The sequence below is a fragment of the Protopterus annectens genome, chromosome 11.part0 (genome assembly GCF_019279795.1).
Source record: "Protopterus annectens isolate FY-2018-M chromosome 11.part0, PAN1.0, whole genome shotgun sequence".
Taxonomy (NCBI): domain Eukaryota; kingdom Metazoa; phylum Chordata; order Ceratodontiformes; family Protopteridae; genus Protopterus; species Protopterus annectens.
The window spans coordinates 926,812,767-926,833,330 of NC_056745.1; the positions used below are offsets into that span (position 1 = coordinate 926,812,767).

The 20,564-nt window shown below is 42.2% G+C and overlaps 1 protein-coding gene across 3 annotated transcripts in view; it reads right to left on the bottom strand.

Moving 5' to 3' along the window:
- PHTF2 (putative homeodomain transcription factor 2) overlaps positions 1-20,564 on the bottom strand; it is a 1,638,259-nt gene that overhangs the window by 919,958 nt on the left and 697,737 nt on the right. For all 3 annotated transcript variants that reach the window (XM_044088321.1, XM_044088320.1, XM_044088322.1), the window contains exon 7: positions 19,224-19,388. In XM_044088321.1, the coding sequence (XP_043944256.1) occupies positions 19,224-19,388 (165 nt within the window). The remainder of the gene's footprint in view (positions 1-19,223; positions 19,389-20,564) is intronic.

Below are 20,564 nucleotides of genomic sequence, written 5' to 3' on the forward strand. Positions count from 1 at the left end.
TGCTTCTGCTTTGGGCACTGCGCGGCAAGAAAGACTAAAGAAAATGGCGTAGTCTGCATGTTTTATACCCCTGACGTCACGGAAGAGAAGACAGCAACCGACGCAGGACCCAAGACTTTGGAATTCAGGCCGACTGAGGGCAACCTGCCAGCAGATTACCCAAATGTAATGACTGCAACAGTGAAACACGAAGAACATAGATGGTTCCTTATATGGAGGCCGGAGCATCACAGATCCCTTCAAAAAGGCTTTGCAAAGCTTACGGGACATTAAGGAAGAGCAATTCAAACCCAAGGGAAAATTGGAGATTGCAGTTAGGTGGACTCAGATGGTACACACTGAGGCTCCTGCTTCAAAAATTGATGTTGAGAACTCTAGGACCTTAATGACTGGAGCCAAATATGGGTCAGTATTAAACCTTGATATCTAGGTAGAAAATTTGTGCCATTTGCTAAGATGCAACTTTCTTGTCAAGGGTTTGTGACTAGCCAGAACAATTGTTTGAGCTGGTGAACCAAGATGCCTGCAATCATGGGAATTGGAGAAGCCACGCGGTCAGCTTGAGGTTCTGCACATTTGAGTGAACCAATCCATCTGGAAGGGAAAGTAGGTCTGGAGATGTATCCAGACTTGAAGATTTCTGAATTAGGTGACGCCAAAGGAAGGGAAACCAGATCTGACATGGTCAGAACAGGGCAATGAGGATTAGCTTGTTCTTCGACCTGGTGGGTTTCTTTAGAAATTGGGATACCAGGGAAATCGGGGGAAATCCGTAGAGTAGACTGGGGGAGGCCAATCGGACTGAAAAGCATCTCTCGGTGACTCCCCCAGAGAGAGAATCAGGGCGAAGTAGCTGCTGCACTTGTTGTTCAGAGGGTATGCAAATAGATTGCAGCAAGGCTGGCCCCCACACTGGGAAAAAATCCTTTCCTCTACCGATGAGTTAAGAGACTACTCGTGAGGCATTAGAATACATCTGCTCCCCGTAATGTGCGTTGCAATGAGAAAGTGGTCAAGTGAAATTGCCCATTGCCAAACACTAGTTTCCCCTTGTTTGTTATGTACCAGATTACTGTCATGTTGTCTATTTGGACTGCAATAGTTCCAAAGGGAAAGGTTCGGTGGAATGCTCGCAAGGGTAACAGCGCTGACCTCATCTCTAGAATACTGAAATGCAAACTGGCCTCCAAATAGGACCAAGTGCCTTGTACTGTCTTTCCCAGATAATGCCCCCTCACCCCATCCGGGATCAGTCCATGATCACTATGGCTTGGGGATGAGGGGGAACAAAGGAGAGGCCCATTACGATTTTGTGGGAGTGAAGCCACCACTGCTTGCATCGGTTGGTAATTCTGATCAAGAGAGACACTGGATGATCTAACATGGACCACTGAGATGCTAGAAGCCACTGAGGGATTTGGATGGGATCTCACTCTAATGGGACTCGAGTGATAGAAGCTACCATCAACCTTAGGGCTTGAAGGAGGAGCCATATTGGTACTTTGTTATTGCGAACAATCTGTCTGACTTGCAATTTTATCCTTTGTAGTCTTTCTATGAGCAGGGATGCGACAGTAATGATCATGTTTAGACTTGTTCCAGTGAACTCTAGTTGTTGACATGGCTCCAAGTTGGACTTTTCATAAATATTCTTATAGTTTACGGTAATGCCTAAACCAGAGCAGAGTTGGAGTGTGTAGTCTCGAACATCCTTGTGAAGATACCTGGGGGGAGAGGTAAGGAGCCAGTTGTCTAGATATGGAAACACCAAGAATCCTTGCAGTCTGAGATGAGCCACAACCACTGCCATGCATTTGAACACCCTGGGGGCTGTGGTGAGACCAAAGGGCAGTGCTCTGAACTGATAGTGACTGGTTCCCAGCCAGAAGCACAGAAATCTTCTGGACCATTTGCCCACCTTTATATGGTAATACGCATCCTGAAGATCTACAGAGTACATCCAATTATCTTTTCCCAAAAATGTAAGAATAAATACAAAAGAACAGCAAGGCTACCACTACCATATAAAATGAAAACGTATAAAAGTTTAATGTACACAGGATAAGTGCTTTTGCGTTAAACAATGCTTCATGAGATCCAAACAAATATAAAATGACATCAGAAAATTTAAATAATACATGGACCAATCAAAAAGGAAGTATTCTCCACCCAATAGCATTACACCAATAATTTTCCTTCTTTTCCTCAAAGCTGGTTTAAGGCAGACAGTAGCATTCAATCCAGGATGTTTCTTAGCCTGCAACTTAAGAATCCACTGTAATTCTAAGCTTTCTACATAGTCATTCAAGTTGCCTCCCCTGGGATTGGTCTTAGCACACTGTAGGACCCTAAATAAAAAAATATTTTTTAACAGACAAGGTCAGGGATCCCGAAGGAATAATAGGAGGAAGGGGATGTATAAAGACTTAAGTTTTTTTTTTTTTTTTTTTTTACAAAGTTCACCAATGACGCCTATTTGGTTTGAGATAGTTAATAAGTATTGGCATCTACTGACTGTAGATCCCAAAACAGCAGGCATTACTGGACGTAAACCTAAGTTTGGATTTAGAAACTCAAGAAAATGTGAAACAATTACTATGTGATAAAGGTACACGTGTGGGCAAGCTGATCTCACAAAGGCTGACTAATTTCCCTTGTCATAGATGTCAGGTGTGCTCTGTCATTAGTAAACAGCAAGGGTTTAAGCAGAGAAAACCAAAGAAACCATGTTGGGTAAAACCTTGGTTCAGAAATAAATCGAAGTAAAAAGTAAAAGATGCACCAAGGTAACACACAGCAAAACGTTTAATCTGATGAAGCAACTTCGGTTGTGAAAGCGCTTACCACCTTGTACTTTGTTGTGATTAAACGTTTTGCTGTGTGTTATCTTGGTGCATCTTTTACTTTTTAAGGGTTTAAGCATCCTAACTTTGATTATACTTTTGTTCCCAGATCTTATGCTGACTGTCAAACCTGCAATATGATTTATTTAGCCAAGTGCAGATTGTGCACTGTTTTTTATGTAAACAAGATGGTGCAGAAATTAAAGGATAGGGTCCTAAGACATTTGCATGACATCAAAACACTAAACACTCAGAATGCCCTAGCTAAACATTTTAGAGAGAATGTGGGGCACATTTTTTATTTAGGGTCCTATAATGTGCTAAGACCAATCCCAGGAGTGGCAACTTGAATGACTATATAGAAAATTTAAAATTATAATGGATGCTCATGCTGCAGGCTAATAAACATCCTGGATTGAATGTTACTGTCTGCTTTAAACCAGCTTTGAAGAAAAGGAAGAAAATGTTGGTGCAATGCTATTGGGTGGAGAATACTTCCTTTCTGAGGATTGGTCCATGTATTATTTAAATTTTCTGTCGTCATTTTATGTTTATATGTTGTTTGGATGTGAAGAAAGTACAGTTGTGTACCTACCATAAATGTAGACGTTCGAGTGTATTCACTCTTGCAGTCATTACTCTTGGGTTATCCTGCTGGCAGGCTACCCTCAGTCAGCCAGAATTTCAAAGTCTAGGTCTGGCGTCAGTTGCTGTCGCCTCTTCCCTGACGTCAGTGTGCCAGGGGTATAAAAGATGCAGCCGATGCCATTTTCTTCAGTTTTTCTTGCCCCAGAAGTCCCCAAATTGGAAGGCTGAAAAAAATGCCAATAAAAATGCATGCACAAAAATAACATTTCCTTCATCTACAAACAAATACACCAAATAGGTTGTATAGGATAGAGAAGTGCAGATAAATCCCAGCAAAGAAAAGGGGGATGGAGGGTGAGTAACCTGGACTGCAACAGTGAATACACTCGAACATCTACATTTATGGTAGGTACACAACTGTACTATGTTCATCGTGTTTCACTGTTGCAATCATTACTCTTGGGTTGAATCCCAAAGCTGAGGATGGGTGGCTGGGCTAAATAGGATTAGGAGAGGCTATGAGGCCCTGCAGAACTGCAGTGGCAAAGCCTGCTCTGGACCTAGAGTAAAGAGTTAAGTGGTAGCGTTTTGTGAAAGTGTGCACTGAACTCCAAGTTGCAGCCTCTAAGGTATCTCTGGTTGGTGCTCCTCTGAGGAAGGCTGCTGAAGTGGCTGCTGCTCTGGTGGAATGAGGCTTAATGCCCTTAGGCACTGTTTTGCCATGCTGAAAATAGCAGAAACGGATGCAATAGTATCCATTTAGAAATAGTCTGTTTTGAGATGGCCTTTCCTTGTGATCCTGCAGCATATGACACTAAAAGTTGCTCAGTCTTTCTGAAAGCTTTAGTTCTGTCCAAGTAGAAGCGTAACTGCCTGTGTATGTCCAAAGAATGCAGAATTTTCTCACCCTTGTTCTGTGGATTTGGATAAAAGGTAGGCAAGTGAATGGTTTGGTTGAGGGCCACACTGGACACCACCTTAGGCATAAATGTAGGATTTGTCCTCAGAGAAACCCTGTCCAGATGAAAAATGATAAAAGGTTCCACAGACATGAGTGCTTGTAACTCCGAGACTCGTCTTGCAGAGGTTATTGCTAGGAGCAGAGCTGTTTTCCAGGATAAGAATTTTATATCTGCTGTTGATGCTGGCTCGAAAGGAGGCGGTGTGAGTTTTTCCAAAACATAACTGAGGTCCCAGGGCAGAATTGGTGCTCTCCTTGGAGGCCTAATGTTTTTGACCCCTCTGAGGTACTGCCTTATTAAAGGATGAGAAAAGATAGGTGGTTCTGTATTGTAATGGGCTGAAATGGCAGAGGCATGAATCTTAACTGATGAGAAAGAAAGGCCTTTGTCCGGCATCTGTTAGGTATTGAAAAATCTGAGGGATATTTGGTACACAGGTGTCAATGCCTTGTTCCTGGTTCCAAGCACAGAATCTCTTCCATTTCTCTGCATAAGATTTTCTGGTACTGGGCCTCCTGGCCTCCAAGATAACATCCATAACAGCTTTTGAAAGACGAGTGTACTGAATGGCTACATTATCCACCATGCTGCCAGATTTAAGGTCCTGAGTTGGCTGTGCAGGATCGGATTGTTTTGTTGGGTCAGCAAGTGAGACGTTTGAGGCAATATCTATGCTGGACCTTGAGACAAGCTCTTTAGGATTGGATACCAGTGCTGGCGTGGCCAGTCTGGTGCAATCAGTATCATTTTTGGCTTCTCTTGTCTGACATTTAGGAGTAGTACCCTGGGAAGGAGAGGCAGTGGAGGAAAGGCATATACTGTTAGATTTTTCCAGCTGAAGGATAGGGCGTCCACTTTCCATGCTTGCTTGTGATAAATCCTTGTGCAAAATCTCTGCAATTGGCAGATGTGAGAGGAGGCAAATAGATCTATGTGTGGGCAACCCCATTTCCTTGTTATCATGCTGAAGACTTGTGGATCTAGTTTCCATTTGTGGGGATCCATGAGGTTTCTGCTTAGTTCGTCTGCCAGAGTATTTGTTTTTCCTGGCAGGAATTGTGCTTGCAGGTGAACTTGAAAAGCCAATGCTGTGTCCCATAAGGTCATTGCTCGTCTGCAGAGGGGGTAGGAATGTGTACACCTCCCTGCTTTTTTATGTACCACATGACCGTAGTATTGTCTGTCTTATCAGTAGCTGTCCTGGATGAAGCAGGTCCTTGAAAGCTGTCAGGGCATTTTGAACAGTTAGCATCTCTTTTTGATTGATGTAAAGATGCATCTGGTTTGCAGACCATGTGCCCTGAATACATTTTCCTGCCATATGGGCCCCCCAGGCATAATCTGATGCATCCGTTGTTAGTGTCTGTCTGGTTGTGGGTAAACTGAATAGCAGAACCTTGTTGTGGTGACAGGCTTCTGCCCACCATCGAAACTCCTGTTGCAGGCAGGGAATGAGTGCAATTACTGTCTCCAGGCTGTGGCAATGCTGAGTCCAAACACTTTTCAGATACCACTGTAGTTTCCTTATATGCAGTCTAGCATATGGAATTAGTAGAATGCAGGATGCCATGAAACCCAAGGCCTGCAGGATTTTCCTTGCAGATAAGTGGGTTTTTGTTGCCAATTTCTTGAAATAAGAAGTCAGTTGTTTTTGTTTGTCTGGCGTGAGATAAGCCATCTGGGCAGTTGTATTTAAGCTTGCACCCAGGAATATTATCTCTTGAGAGGGTACTAGTTTTGATTTCTTTTCATTTACTGTGTACCCTAGTCCAATTAGTAATCTTTTTACAAATGCCAGATGCTTTAGAAGAATGTCTGTTCTCTGCTTGAATTAGGCAGTCGTCCAAGTAGGGATACATTTGAATTCCTCTGTCTGCAAAACGCAATTACTGGTGCCAGGCATTTTGTGAAGACCCTGGGCGCAGTAGATAAACCAAAGGGCAGTGCAGAGAATTGGTAATGCATTGAGCCAGCTATGAATCTGAGGTATCTTCTGCAAGATTGTCTGACTGGGACATGCAGGTATGCCTCTTTTAGGTCCAAAGTTACGAGCCAAGCCTTCTTGCCCAGCATGGGCAGTAGCTGCTGTAGAGTCAACATCTTGAATTGTGGAACTTCCAGAAATGTAATTAGTATAGACAGGTCCAGTATTGGTCTCCAGGTTTTGTCCTTTCTGGGTACTAGGAAATGTCTGGAGTAAAATCCTTGCCCCTGCTCTTGTTGTGGTACTTGCTGAATGGCCCTCATATCCCTGAGGGCTGTAATTTGTTTTTGTGCCTCTGCCCATTGACTGTGTGGCAGGTCTGGCATACCTTTTGACCGTGGTAGAGTGTGAAAATGGAACTTGTAGCCTTGGGACACTATGTTCAGGACCCATTTGTCTTGGGTAACCATTTGCCAATTTGATGAAAAAAGTGCTAGTTTTCCCCCTAAGGGGGCTGCCAAAAGAAAAGTGCTTCGATCTGGCAGAGGAAAGTCATTGGGACCGTTTCCTGTAAGGTTGTGCTTTGTCTTCTCCACTTTTGGAGGTAGGAGCACCCCATTGTTTAGGCCTGTATGAGCCTTGGGGCTGATATCTGCCTCTGGGACGCCTGTATCTGCCTCTTTGTGGTCTGTCTGGCACTGCAAAGGACCAATTTTTAGAAGGCCAGTTCCTGCTAAAACTGGGTGGCTGTACCTGTAAGAAATCCTTGACTGTCTGCATGGATTTTGCTTTATCCTCCAATTTTTTCCAACACCTCTTCTGCTTTAGTACCAGACAAAGTATCATGCTGTAATGGTGCATCTAATAATTTTGCTTTAACATGATCAGGCAGATTCTGTTCCTTTAACCAAGCATGCCTTCTAATAACAGAACCTGTAACAGCGGCCCTGCAAGAGACCTCCAGAAAATCATAACCACATTGCAAAGTATGCTTTCTCACTTCTTCAGCTGCATGCAATATATCCTGTAATTCCTTGTTCTCTGAACATTCAGTATTTGTCAACAATTTCTGTTTAACCAGTGACATTAAATATTGCTGATATTTAAGCATATGAAACTGACAATTTAAAGCCCTTACAGCCAAGGTAGCAGAAGTATAGACTTTTTACCCAATCTGTCTAGAGCCCTAGAATCCCTATCAGAGGGGACAGGGTTTTTTGCAGTGGAAGCTTTAACCCCTTTGGGACCCTGAGATATAGTTTCTGGGTCAGCAGCGGGGTTTTTATATAGGAATTTATGAGAATCCAGAACCCTGTAGTATCTGTCTGGCTTAGCAGGTGCAGGGGGTAAAGAATCAGGGGACAGGCCAGACTCTGAAAATACATAGTCTACAATGTCTAGAACAGGTGGAATAGCAAGGGGTCTGTGCTGAGGAAGTAGCAGAAAGTCTCTGAGCCTTTTCTTAGACTCAGAATAATCTTGGCTCTCTCAGTGGAAATGCTCCCTCATGGTATGCAGGGTTTCCCCAAAGGAATAATCCTCAGGAGGTGAGGCTGAAGGAATGGATTCTTCAGCATCAGAATCCTCATAGGGAAGCATGGAATAATCCTGTTCAGAAGAGGAATCAGAAGAAATAGAAACCTAATCAGAAGAATCATACTCTTTCTTGCCTAGGCCTCTTATCAGGAAGGGGATGGGAGCCCCTGATCAAAGTAATTAGGTCTTCAGCCATTTTGAGCATCTATTTTTTAGGCATGGAAGTCTGAGTAGGAGAATGCTGTACTTGTTTCTTTGTCTTTAGAGCTGCTTTAGTCTTTGTCTTTGAAGCTGAAGATGGCTTAATATATAGTTGTATAGGTCTAAAGACACCCTCAGAAGCCAATGCCTGCTCAGTGGCTCCGGACCCATCTAAGGGAATGATTTCCGAGTGTCCAATACCTTGAGTATCCAGAGGCCCAGTTGGCTCCACAGCTGAGTCGGAAGTGGCCTGTGGCTCTGAGGTAGTGGGCGCCAGGGGCTGCGAAAGCGCCACACTGAGAACCGGCGACTGGCCTAGCAGAGGCCTCTTCGTCGGTTTTGGACCTCGGATGCCTATCCTTTTCCTTGTCCTTGTGTTTTTTTGTAAACTCCGGTTATCGGCTGTTCCGACGGCATTATATAATTAAATCTTCAGCCAAAGTAATGAAATGCAAAATCGAACCGACGCTTAATAGTGCATTGGTTAAATCTAGCACAAAACCGACAGCTAGCAATGTTGTGTTCAGGGCCTAGGCAAGGAATACAGTAAGAGTGAAAATCCTTATGAGGTATTTGCTTCCCACAAGAAATACAACTGTTAACCTTTTTCTGACATCGGTCTGGAGCAAGAAAAAAGTTTCCCCAATGGGGTACTTAGCTTTAATGAAGACTTCGGTTCTGAAATTCAGACATGAAAATCTCAGGAGTCGGCCGACCGGTACTTGCGAACTGCTTTTGCTTCGGGCAATGTGCGGCTAGAAAGACTGAAGAAAATGGCGTCAGCTGCATCTTTTATACCCCTGGCGCACTGACATCAGGGAAGAGGAGAAAGCAAACGACTCCGAACCTAGACTTTGGAATTCTGGCCGACTGAGGGTAGCCTGCCAGCAGGATAACCCAAGAGTAATGACTGCAATAGTGAAACACGATGAACATGCATTGTTTAACACGAAAGCGCTTATCGTGTGTACATTAAACTTGTATATGTTTTCATTTTATGTGGTAGCCTTGCTGTTCTTTGGTATTTATCTGATATATAGTGTGCTCAGCATAGGCTTTTGCGTGACTTATTTGTTGTTAAAAATGGAAAAATAGACTGAACTGTGACCATCTGAAATTTGGTCTGCCAAACTGATTTGTTCAGCCTGCTGAGATCCAAGACTGGTCTCCAGTTCCCTGTCTTCTTTGGCACCAAATAGAACCTTGAGTAAATTCTGGATCCTAACTGGTCTGGTGAGACTGTTTGGATAACTCTTTTGTCGAGCAGTTTTTTTAATTTCCAAGACTGCTGCTTCCCTGTGATTGGGTGGAACATTTACGATTTTCATCGTAGCCTTTGGTTGCGCTAAAATAGGGACACTGTATCCTCTGGTTATAATCCTCTACACCCAAAGGTCCTTTGCTATCACTGACCAGGCATGTTGGTGCAGGGATAATCACCCCCCCCCCCCGACTGCCTCCAGAGGACGGCAATCAGGCTTCCTTTCAAGAATGTTGACAGGAGTTTGCAAAGAAAGAATCCCTGGAACCCTGACTCTGCGGGCCACCACTGCCTCTTTCCCGGCATCTTCAATTATTACTTCCCTCTCTGCTCCAGTAGAAATCATTGCTACGCTAGAGTCTTGGAAAGGCCCTTTGGACTTTTTGAACCATAGCCTCCCACTCGCTAGTTCCTGGAATAAGGCAGCTGGGGAGATGAAAACGTATGCCTATGGCAGAAAGTCTTTCCATCTTTCTCACATCTGGCTGGAGTCTCTTTCACTTTGGGACCAAACAGGGATGTTCTGTCAAATGGAGTGTTGACGAAAGAAGACAAAGGGCTCTGAGAACTCACATAAGCGTATTCAGGTGTCTCCCCTAATGGCTATGCCTGAACCCGCAGCTCTCATCATCCCTTCAGCAGCATGGGCAATTAGCCTCATGGACGAGGTGAAGACTGATTCAAGGGTGGCAAGCTGAGAAGTCACTTTGCCTCCAACTCCTTCAGCTACTGCTCCTGACACAGAATCTGAGAGTTCTTTAATTAGATCCCTCTGCAACCTGGTAAAATGTGCCATGCAATTCAAGGACCTAAGACTGAAGGTCGATGAAGCATACACGTGCTTCCCAAATCTATCCATAGTCCTAAATTCCATTAGGAAGATGGATAGAGGGACTTTTGTTGGCAAGTTCCTTCTTAGTGTCTGCCACTACCACCATGGTGTCTACTGAAAAATCCCTTGGCCCAGTGCTGTTGATCCATAGGGGCTGACAATATGCAGTCTGGCCTCTTAGGGATCGGGCTTGATAGAATCAGGCAACTTCCATGCCTGCTGAGTGATCAGTTTGATGAGATTGTCAGCGGGAGGAGAAATCCAAGATGTGGAGGGTTGGGCACGAAAAGCCTCAAGATATACGGATTCCTCTGAGGAAGGCTGGAGGGAAGTCCAGCCACCCCCTCTGTTTCAGGATCTCTTGGTTGTCCCTGAAGGAAACACAGTAATGGGGAGACTTGAGAGAACCTTCCCCTTCATCAAAATCAGTATGTTCTGTGAATGACTCTTCAGGGGAGTTCAAGTTCTTCCTCTTGCACTTTCTCTTTGCAGGAACCTCTCTGGTGGGATGCTTTGGAGAGGTTTCTGAGGAGAACATATCCACAGCGGTTGGACCTTGAAACTTTTGTGCCCTCTGTCCCAGGAAGAGGCTGGAGGAAGCTCCAATTGAGGGGAAAGGCCAGCTGTCTGGTTTGACGAGGTAGGCAATGACTGACTGCCCACAACGGACAATGTCCTCTCCATGGCATGGAAGTCAGACCCCCTCCCCCCCCCCGAGGGACGGGAGCCCAGAATCAAAATAAACTCCTTCAGAACAGTGGTCCCATCCAAGCGCACATATGCTGAAGCACCAAGGGGCATGGATGGTTCCGAAAAAGCAGAAAACTAAACCATCCCCCGGGAACCTGCAATGAAGCTATGGCCCCAAGAGGTCTCTGGGTCTGATAAACCCGAAGCACTCAGGGTGGTAACTGGTGCCAGAGAAAGAGCTCCAACTGGCACTGAAACAGTAGAGGCCGGAGTGGCCAACACCAGGGTCTCCGAAGACTAATAAGGAGTCAAAGGAGGAAGAAGAACTGGGGTGAAGTGGGCAAGGTTCCGGCAAAAAAGGTGCTAGGTATCATAGTCGATGACAACCCCCTTGCCGCCAGGAGTTGATCCACCATCCTCATAATGACTGATTTGATTAAACTCCTGGTGCATTGGTTAGAAGCAATGGAGGGAGATCTGGGTGGATGCCTCCCTAGGAAAGGACTTGGGGGGGGGGGTCCACAAAGGGATCTACTGAAGGAGAATATCTAGCTTGTGGCAGTTGTTGGCAGAAGAATTCCTTCAGTTCCTGTGGTTTCGGTGCACAGGAGTCCAGAATTGTGGTCTGTGTAAAGGAAGTCGGTGAGGGAACAGGCACCAACGGTACCAGAGATTGGGATGATTGACCTAACAGTTCCAAGGACACTTTCGGAAACGTAGGCGATTTCAGAAATTTAGCTGGTGGTCCTGGAGAAGCAGTCTTAACAGAGTGCGCTCTCGTCTTTGGCTGCTCCCTTCTGCTGGAAGAAGAAGAGGAAGAAGGTGAGCTAGCCTCTGTCCTGGATCTCGATATGGACTCTTCAAATTTTGACTTCAAAAGTCCTTTCAAGATGAGCTTATTCTTTCGGTCGACTAGTGCCCTATGCCTGAAGCTATGGCATATGGCAAAGTCTTCCTGCAAGTGAACAGCCCCCAAGTCAATAAACACATAAGTTATGCCCGTCACAGCTGGGCATTTTCCTGTCACATTTGAGATATCTCAAAGCCCAAGGTGCCTTTAATGGGCTTTTCCACTATTAGAGAAACACACAGACACACACATGCAGGAAATGGAAATTACTACTACTATTTTTTTTTGGGGGGGGGGGGGCAGACAAGAAGTAAAGAAAGTACTAACAATTGTACGAAAGAATTACCAGTTAAGTTAATGAGAGTACCAACAATGTTACGTAGAACGCAGAAAGAAAGGTAGCAGGACACTGCTGCTTCACAATAAAACCTTTTAATAAAAATTCTAAAAACAGAATAATCCAGGTACAAATGAATAAGAAGAAGTGAGCGCTTTCGGGTTACACCCTTCATCAGACATCAAATATTTCACACACCTTCTTTTTATATAATAATCAACCAATGAATCTCTTCAAAATTTAATGAAGCACACGCCTTTTCAGAAGTGTGGGTTTTAAAGGTATAACATCATTGAGGCCAGGGGGTATATGTGCCATTAGGTCTATAATCCATTTGCTTTCATCCAGGGCTGTCTGCAATTTAACATCCCCCCCCCCCCCGTTTGTTCATCCTGACATTAATAATAACTCTAAAGGAGAAACTATGTGTTGGATGTTCATTTACGTGCCTATATAAAGCATTATTGTCATCCCTGTTCCTTATGCTGCCTAGATGTTGTAGGATCCTTACCTTAAACATATTGGTAGTCATTCCTACATAGAAGCTTAAACACTTTGTGCACTCAGCCAAATAAACCACGTTAGGGGTCCTACAGGTGGCCCTGCCTTTGAGAACAATATTCTTACCTGTTGCTCTGTGTAAAAAATTAACATCCTTATTAATGTGACTGCATGCTTTGCACATGCCACAGGGAAGTGTCCCTGCCATACTCTTAAAGGGCCTATCCACTTGAAGATTTTTCTCTTTACATAAAAGGTCACTCAAATTCCTATTCCTTCTATATTGGAAATGTGGACTGTTATCAATAAGTCCCTTAAGATTTATGTCACTGGTAAGGATGCTCCAATTATTTTTGATGATATTACAGATGTCTCCAATGTTGCTCCCATAGGTAAACATCATCTTAGTGCCTCTCTCTCTCGTGAGCCACCTTGCAAACTCTCCATAGAGGTCAGGTCCTGATGTCTTTTAAGCCAAGGTTTGTATTTAGTCTGCCTATAAACTTTACTGTCATCTATCGCATTCCTCACCAAGTTCTTCCCATAGCCTCTCCGTTCAAAATAACCTGTGAGGTTATCTAATTCTTGTTCAAATTGCATGTCATCTGTGTTAATTCTTGAGGCCCGACTCACTTGTCCTTTGACAATATTGGGAAAAATGTGGCGGGGATGCATACTGTCATAGGACAGCAGAGTATTTTTCCAACAATCTTTTTTATATAGGCTAGAAGAAAAACCTTCATGTGTCTGTGTTACCCTGACATCTAGAAATTCTATACTGTGATAAGATGTTTTGGCTGTGAATTTGAGAAAAGTGGTGGTAGTGTGTAAATAGGACAGAAATCTATCAAATGTATCATGCCCTCCATTCCAAAGAATAAAAATATCATCTACAAACCGTACATACATCAAAATATGTGTCTTCCAGTTATCATCATCCAATATGTTGGCAGTTTCCCACTTAGACAGGACCAAGTTTGCATAGGTATTGGCACAGGGGGTGCCCATGGCAACCCCCTGTGCTTGCCTATACATGTAGTCGGCCCCTGAAAAAACGTTGTTATCCAATACTAATGTCAACAAAACTTTAATAAGTTCTATTTTACTGTTAATGACACCTAGATTTGTTAAGAGTTCACTTATTGAATCAATACCATAATCATTATTGATCACTGTAAAAAGACTGTTAATGTCTAACGTGATCATGAGAACATTATCAACGTCTACTGGTTTAATGACACTCCCCAAAATCTGCAAAAAATGTCCTGTGTCTACCAAAATGCTCTTCATTTCTTTAATGTATGGTTTTAATAAAAAATCCACCCATATGGACACATTTTCAGTCACCCACCCCCTGCCTGAAACAATCGGCCTAAGGGGTGGGTCTTGTGAGCTCTTATGTAATTTGGGTAGGGCCTTAAATAAAGGAATAGTTGGTTTTTCTATCCATAAAAACTGATATGTTTCTTCAGTAATGCTCAAATTATCCCTCAGAATTTTTAATTTCGTATGCACTTTATCAATAATGCATTTCACAGATAAGGGATTGATCTCAATATAGGCTGCATCATCATGCAACAGGTTCTTTATCTTATTGTTGTACCATTCAACATCCATAACAACTATTGCACCCCCCTTATCAGCCTTCTTTATTATTATTGAGTCATTATTAACTAATTCATTCAGGGCCTTTATCTGCTCTACAGTTAAATTATAATATTTGGAAAAATGTCCCTCAGTGTAGTATTTTGCCAAATCATTCTCACAAGCACTCATAAATAGATGTAGTGTGGGTGAAAGTTGTGGTAAAAAACCACTGGCCTTTCTGGGCGTCAAACAGCCAAGTGTATCATTCCCAAACATACTTTTCAACATAATGTTTCTGCAGAACAACATAATGTCCATAGTTACCTCGTTATGTGTACAGTTGTTGCTGGGTACAAAGGTTAATCCCTTGTTCAAAACGAACAATTCATCTTTGGTTAAAGTATAAGATGATAAATTATGAACAATGTCAAAAGACATGTCAGAAGTCACTGTAAAGTTCTCCTCCTTTTCCCCAATTCTCTGTCGTCGCTCAGCGATCTTTTTCCGGCCCCTTTCTTCTTGACGGGCGCTGGTAGTAGCTCAAGCAGCTTCTGTCCCTGTGGCACCTTTGGGCGAGCTCCAGGGCCTTTGTCCGCCTCTTCGGTGTCTTTTTCGATACTGGACGTGGTCCCCACCTCTTCCGACAAGGTGGAGGCTCCTGCACTGTTCCTGGTTTGCTCCCCAAGAGAACACGGAACATCACCATGGGTGTGGCCGGCCAAAGGCCGGAAGAGGTGGGGACCACGTCCAGTATCGAAAAAGACACCGAAGAGGTGGACAAAGGCCCTGGAGCTCGCCCAAAGGTGCCACAGGGACAGAAGCGTTTTTTGGAGCTACTACCAGCGCCCGTCAAGAAGAAAGGGGCCGGAAAAAGATCGCTGAGCGACGACAGAGAATTGGGGAAAAGGAGGAGAACTTTACAGTGACTTCTGACATGTCTTTTGACATTGTTCATAATTTATCATCTTATACTTTAACCAAAGATGAATTGTTCGTTTTGAACAAGGGATTAACCTTTGTACCCAGCAACAACTGTACACATAACGAGGTAACTATGGACATTATGTTGTTCTGCAGAAACATTATGTTGAAAAGTATGTTTGGGAATGATACACTTGGCTGTTTGACGCCTAGAAAGGCCAGTGGTTTTATACCACAACTTTCACCCACACTACATCTATTTATGAGTGCTTGTGAGAATGATTTGGCAAAATACTACACTGAGGGACATTTTTCCAAATATTATAATTTAACTGTAGAGCAGATAAAGGCCCTGAATGAATTAGTTAATAATGACTCAATAATAATAAAGAAGGCTGATAAGGGGGGTGCAATAGTTGTTATGGATGTTGAATGGTACAACAATAAGATAAAAGAACCTGTTGCATGATGATGCAGCCTATATTGAGATCAATCCCTTATCTGTGAAATGCATTATTGATAAAGTGCATACGAAATTAAAAATTCTGAGGGATAATTTGAGCATTACTGAAGAAACATATCAGTTTTTATGGATAGAAAAAACAACTATTCCTTTATTTAAGGCCCTACCCAAATTACATAAGAGCTCACAAGACCCACCCCTTAGGCCGATTGTTTCAGGCAGGGGGTGGGTGACTGAAAATGTGTCCATATGGGTGGATTTTTTATTAAAACCATACATTAAAGAAATGAAGAGCATTTTGGTAGACACAGGACATTTTTTGCAGATTTTGGGGAGTGTCATTAAACCAGAAGACGTTGATAATGTTCTCATGATCACGTTAGACATTAACAGTCTTTTTACAGTGATCAATAATGATTATGGTATTGATTCAATAAGTGAACTCTTAACAAATCTAGGTGTCATTAACAGTAAAATAGAACTTATTAAAGTTTTGTTGACATTAGTATTGGATAACAACGTTTTTTAGGGGCCGACTCCATGTATAGGCAAGCACAGGGGGTTGCCATGGGCACCCCCTGTGCCAATACCTATGCAAACTTGGTCCTGTCTAAGTGGGAAACTACCAATATATTGGATGATGATAACTGGAAGACACATATTTTGATGTATGTACGGTTTGTAGATGATATTTTTATTCTTTGGAATGGAGGGCATGATACATTTGATAGATTTCTGTCCTATTTACACACTACCACCACTTTTCTCAAATTCACAGCCAAAACATCTTATCACAGTATAGAATTTCTAGATGTCAGGGTAACACAGACACATGAAGGTTTTTCTTCTAGCCTATATAAAAAAGATTGTTGGAAAAATACTCTGCTGTCCTATGACAGTATGCATCCCCGCCACGTTTTTCCCAATATTGTCAAAGGACAAGTGAGTCGGGCCTCAAGAATTAACACAGATGACATGCAATTTGAACAAGAATTAGATAACCTCACAGGTTATTTTGAACAGAGAGGCTATGGGAAGAACTTGGTTAGGAATGCGATAGATGACAGTAAAGTTTATAGGCAGACTAAATACAAACCTTGGCTTAAAAGACATCAGGACCTGACCTCTATGGAGAGTTTGCAAGGTGGCTCACGAGAGAGAGGCACTAAGATGATGTTTACCTATGGGAGCAACATTGGAGACATCTGTAATATCATCAAAAATAATTGGAACATCCTTACCAGTGACATAAATCTTAAGGGACTTATTGATAACAGTCCACATTTCCAATATAGAAGGAATAGGAATTTGAGTGACCTTTTATGTAAAGAGAAAAATCTTCAAGTGGATAGGCCCTTTAAGAGTATGGCAGGGACACTTCCCTGTGGCATGTGCAAAGCATGCAGTCACATTAATAAGGATGTTAATTTTTTACACAGAGCAACAGGTAAGAATATTGTTCTCAAAGGCAGGGCCACCTGTAGGACCCCTAACTTGGTTTATTTGGCTGAGTGCACAAAGTGTTTAAGCTTCTATGTAGGAATGCCTACCAATATGTTTAAGGTAAGGATCCTACAACATCTAGGTAGCATAAGGAACAGGGATGACAGCAATGCTTTATATAGGCACGTAAATGAACATCCAACACATAGTTTCTCCTTTAGAGTTATTGTTAATGTCAGGATGAACAAACGGGGGGGGGGGGTGCTAAATTGCAGACAGCCCTGGATGAAAGCAAATGGATTATAGACCTAATGGCACATATACCCCAGGCCTCAATGATGTTATACCTTTAAAACCCACACTTCTGAAAAGGCGTGTGCTTCATTAAATTTTGAAGAGATTCATTGGTTGATTATTATATAAAAAGAAGGTGTGTGAAATATTTGATGTCTGATGAAGGGTGTAACCCGAAAGCGCTCACTTCTTCTTATTCATTTGTACCTGGATTATTCTGTTTTTAGAATTTTTATTAAAAGGTTTTATTGTGAAGCAGCAGTGTCCTGCTACCTTTCTTTCTGCATTGCTATTTTTGGAATAAGCAGGACTTTAGCACGGCTGGAAGAATTCGTTTTGTTTTCAACAATGTTACGTAATGAGAAAGGGAGGAGCAGACAGAGAGTTTAAAGTGGGAAGAGAAAAGAAACAGCAGTGAGAACAAGAAAATATAAACTTACACTTTTCAAATGCTGCCGCTCGAAAGCTAGAGAGAGAACACATCTGGCACGCTGATGCGGCAAATGACATCTGGGGTAATTTGGTGAATAGCATTATGCGTACAGCTGAGCAAGAGAGTTTTTGGAAGGCATGAGCTGGAATAATGGCAGAGTCAGTTCCGAGGTTTGGAACCCAACCTGCTGCCAAGGATTATGTGAAGACTGACAACATCAGATCAACAGGTTTTGGATGGGGGACAAAAGTATCGAGCCAGCTTATTCCTCCCCACATACATCCCAGCCTAACTGTTATGACACATTCATGTCAACTCACAAATGGCAATGTGTACAAATGTTACTTAACAGAATAAAGTACACTGAAACATTCTTTCATAGAAACAAAGTAGTTCCCTGCAGGCAGGCAAATAATGGATGTATAGGGAAATGGAAAAGGATATCTTGTTGAAAGTGGCTTTCAGAAATCTTTATTCAACTGATCGGCATTCATGCATATTCCTGTTAACTGACTTTCATGTTCCCATATCAGTAATGCCCATAGAATGCTCCTCTCCTTGCTGGTCCCCCATCTGTATTCCTTTCAATGCGTCAATGTCCCTGGACCTCCTAACAAATGCTCTTTCAAAACTGACACTGTAGTTAAATGTGCTCGGCATCTGAAGTACTCTGAATCAGGGATGAGAAACTTGCTTCACCATTACAACACTTCCAGGGATATCGCCCATACATTACAAAAGCTACGAACTACATTCCTACAGCCAATGAACTTGAAGAACCATATTCAAGCCAATAATCTGATCTAAAATGCAGCCTTCTGGCCTTGTGATTACAGTTCCCTAACCACCCAATACTGAGAAGGGGTTGAAGCCTGTTGTAATTTCTCCTTCGATCTAGTTTTAACTTTATAACATCGGTCACAGAGGATGCACCTGCTTAAAACTTTCTTTTTGTCTCATTATGTTTTCCAAATCCCTCCCAGACCTGGCTTTTTCCTCTTTGCTATGTTTAACATAAGCAATAAAAATGTGTTTTACAGTTTTGGTAGTTCTTATTTCTGTACCCTTAATCTAATAACTACATTCACAATTATAACTCTTATGAGAGGAACTCATGCAAGAAGAGCACACAAAATGGAAATTTACAGATGCAGTCTGCAAATGACTTCACTAGGAATAATATCTCCTAAGACAAAATTCTTTCAAAATAAAGTATAATTCTGCTGTCTCTTGGCAGGAAAAGCACACACAGTAACTGTCAATTGGAAAAGCTGGTAAAAAATTACAACTTGCCTGCAAATAGAAAATAAAATAAAGCAACAATTCTAAGAAAAAAAAGAAAGCAAATGGAACTGAAGATAGCACTGTCATAAGGTGTTGACAGTAACTGTTAGAACCTAGTTTTTAGTATGAGGAAGTGTTGGCACACAACCTCAAACTAAAACAAAACTTTCACCATATGCTTAAATTTAGAAAAGCTGAGGTTTTCTTCCATCTCTTCAGCACATGAATACAGAAAATTTTCTGAAAAAAAAATAAACATGAAATGATACATACCCTGACAAAAAGAAAGCGGCACGCCAAATATCTCTGAACACGGAGCCAATGCCATAAGATGTGCTTGTAACAGAGCTTTGTAGTATTCCATCCTGCATGTTATCTGTTGTGCTAGAACCATCTCCTTCCCTGTGTACCTCAAGATGTGCAGCTTTTCTTAATTTCCTTTAATAAGAAAGAAAGAAAATATTAAAAGCTGAACTATGTCTCAATAAAAACAAGAACCCAGTTCTAAACATATACAAGAAAATAACTATGCCACTCTCTTTTCAAACCATTTCTTCTCAAACATGGCTAATACGAACTTGTAACTACCCAAGTCCTTTAATACAGCTAGATTATCCTAATTTTTTTAACAACCTAGAAGAAAGTTGTGAATTTGCTTTCACGTCATTTTTTCAAAGGCAAAGTATCCATTTCTTTGATTAGGGCAAATGGACAGAAAAATCCAGGTGAAAAGCCAAAATGCAACTCAGACTGTGTAGCACAGTTAATGAACAAAAGCAACACAGCATAAATAGGATTAATGAGGGAGGTTATCCTGAATAATTTGACCGTCTAAGGAAAGTGACTTACAGTGGAGTTACACAGGTGTAATAGTGCAACAAACACTACTGTTCATTTTAGAAGCACTAATTTCATGAACATTCTCGTACAACACGCAGGTAAATACAAACATACATGTATGACAATGTACATCAAACTGCCATCCAGTCTTCAGTAAAGAGTACTGACACTAGATGCTGCTGTGAAACCAGATTACAAGTTCCAAACTGGAACCAAATGAGCACAATGCAATTCAGAATCTTTCAGAATTGTTCCTTCCACTGGTGTGAGCTAGTCCAACCACACTGTTCCATAAAGAGTACAATTCTTTCCCTGTACACTGCATGATTCAGCTATATACCCACACTGGAACTGTAGAATGTATAAAGTGCACCACTACTGTTCCAATGCCAAAGTACTGCAAAGACATAATGACAAAGTACTGTGCTCCCTTCCTGTATTGTGGTAGCACCCTGAGAACATCACTTCCTTCTTATGTACAGCACAAACTATAATGTAGTGCAACCTACTGACATGATGCCTACCTCAAACTGCACGGTTACGTATACTCACACAGGATAGTACTACTATTTACAATACCAAACACAGTACCAGCTGTGTTAATGAAACCATAAGATGCACACAAAAAGGCCATTGCTACATAAAAGTATGAGATTTTGTAGAGGTGGCTGCCTGTCCTTTGCCTTATCTTTTTTGCACAGAGATGACCAAAGGGCATTCAAGGACATACAGATACAAACTAGAGTGCAAAATGTCCTTTCACTTTGTTCTTTT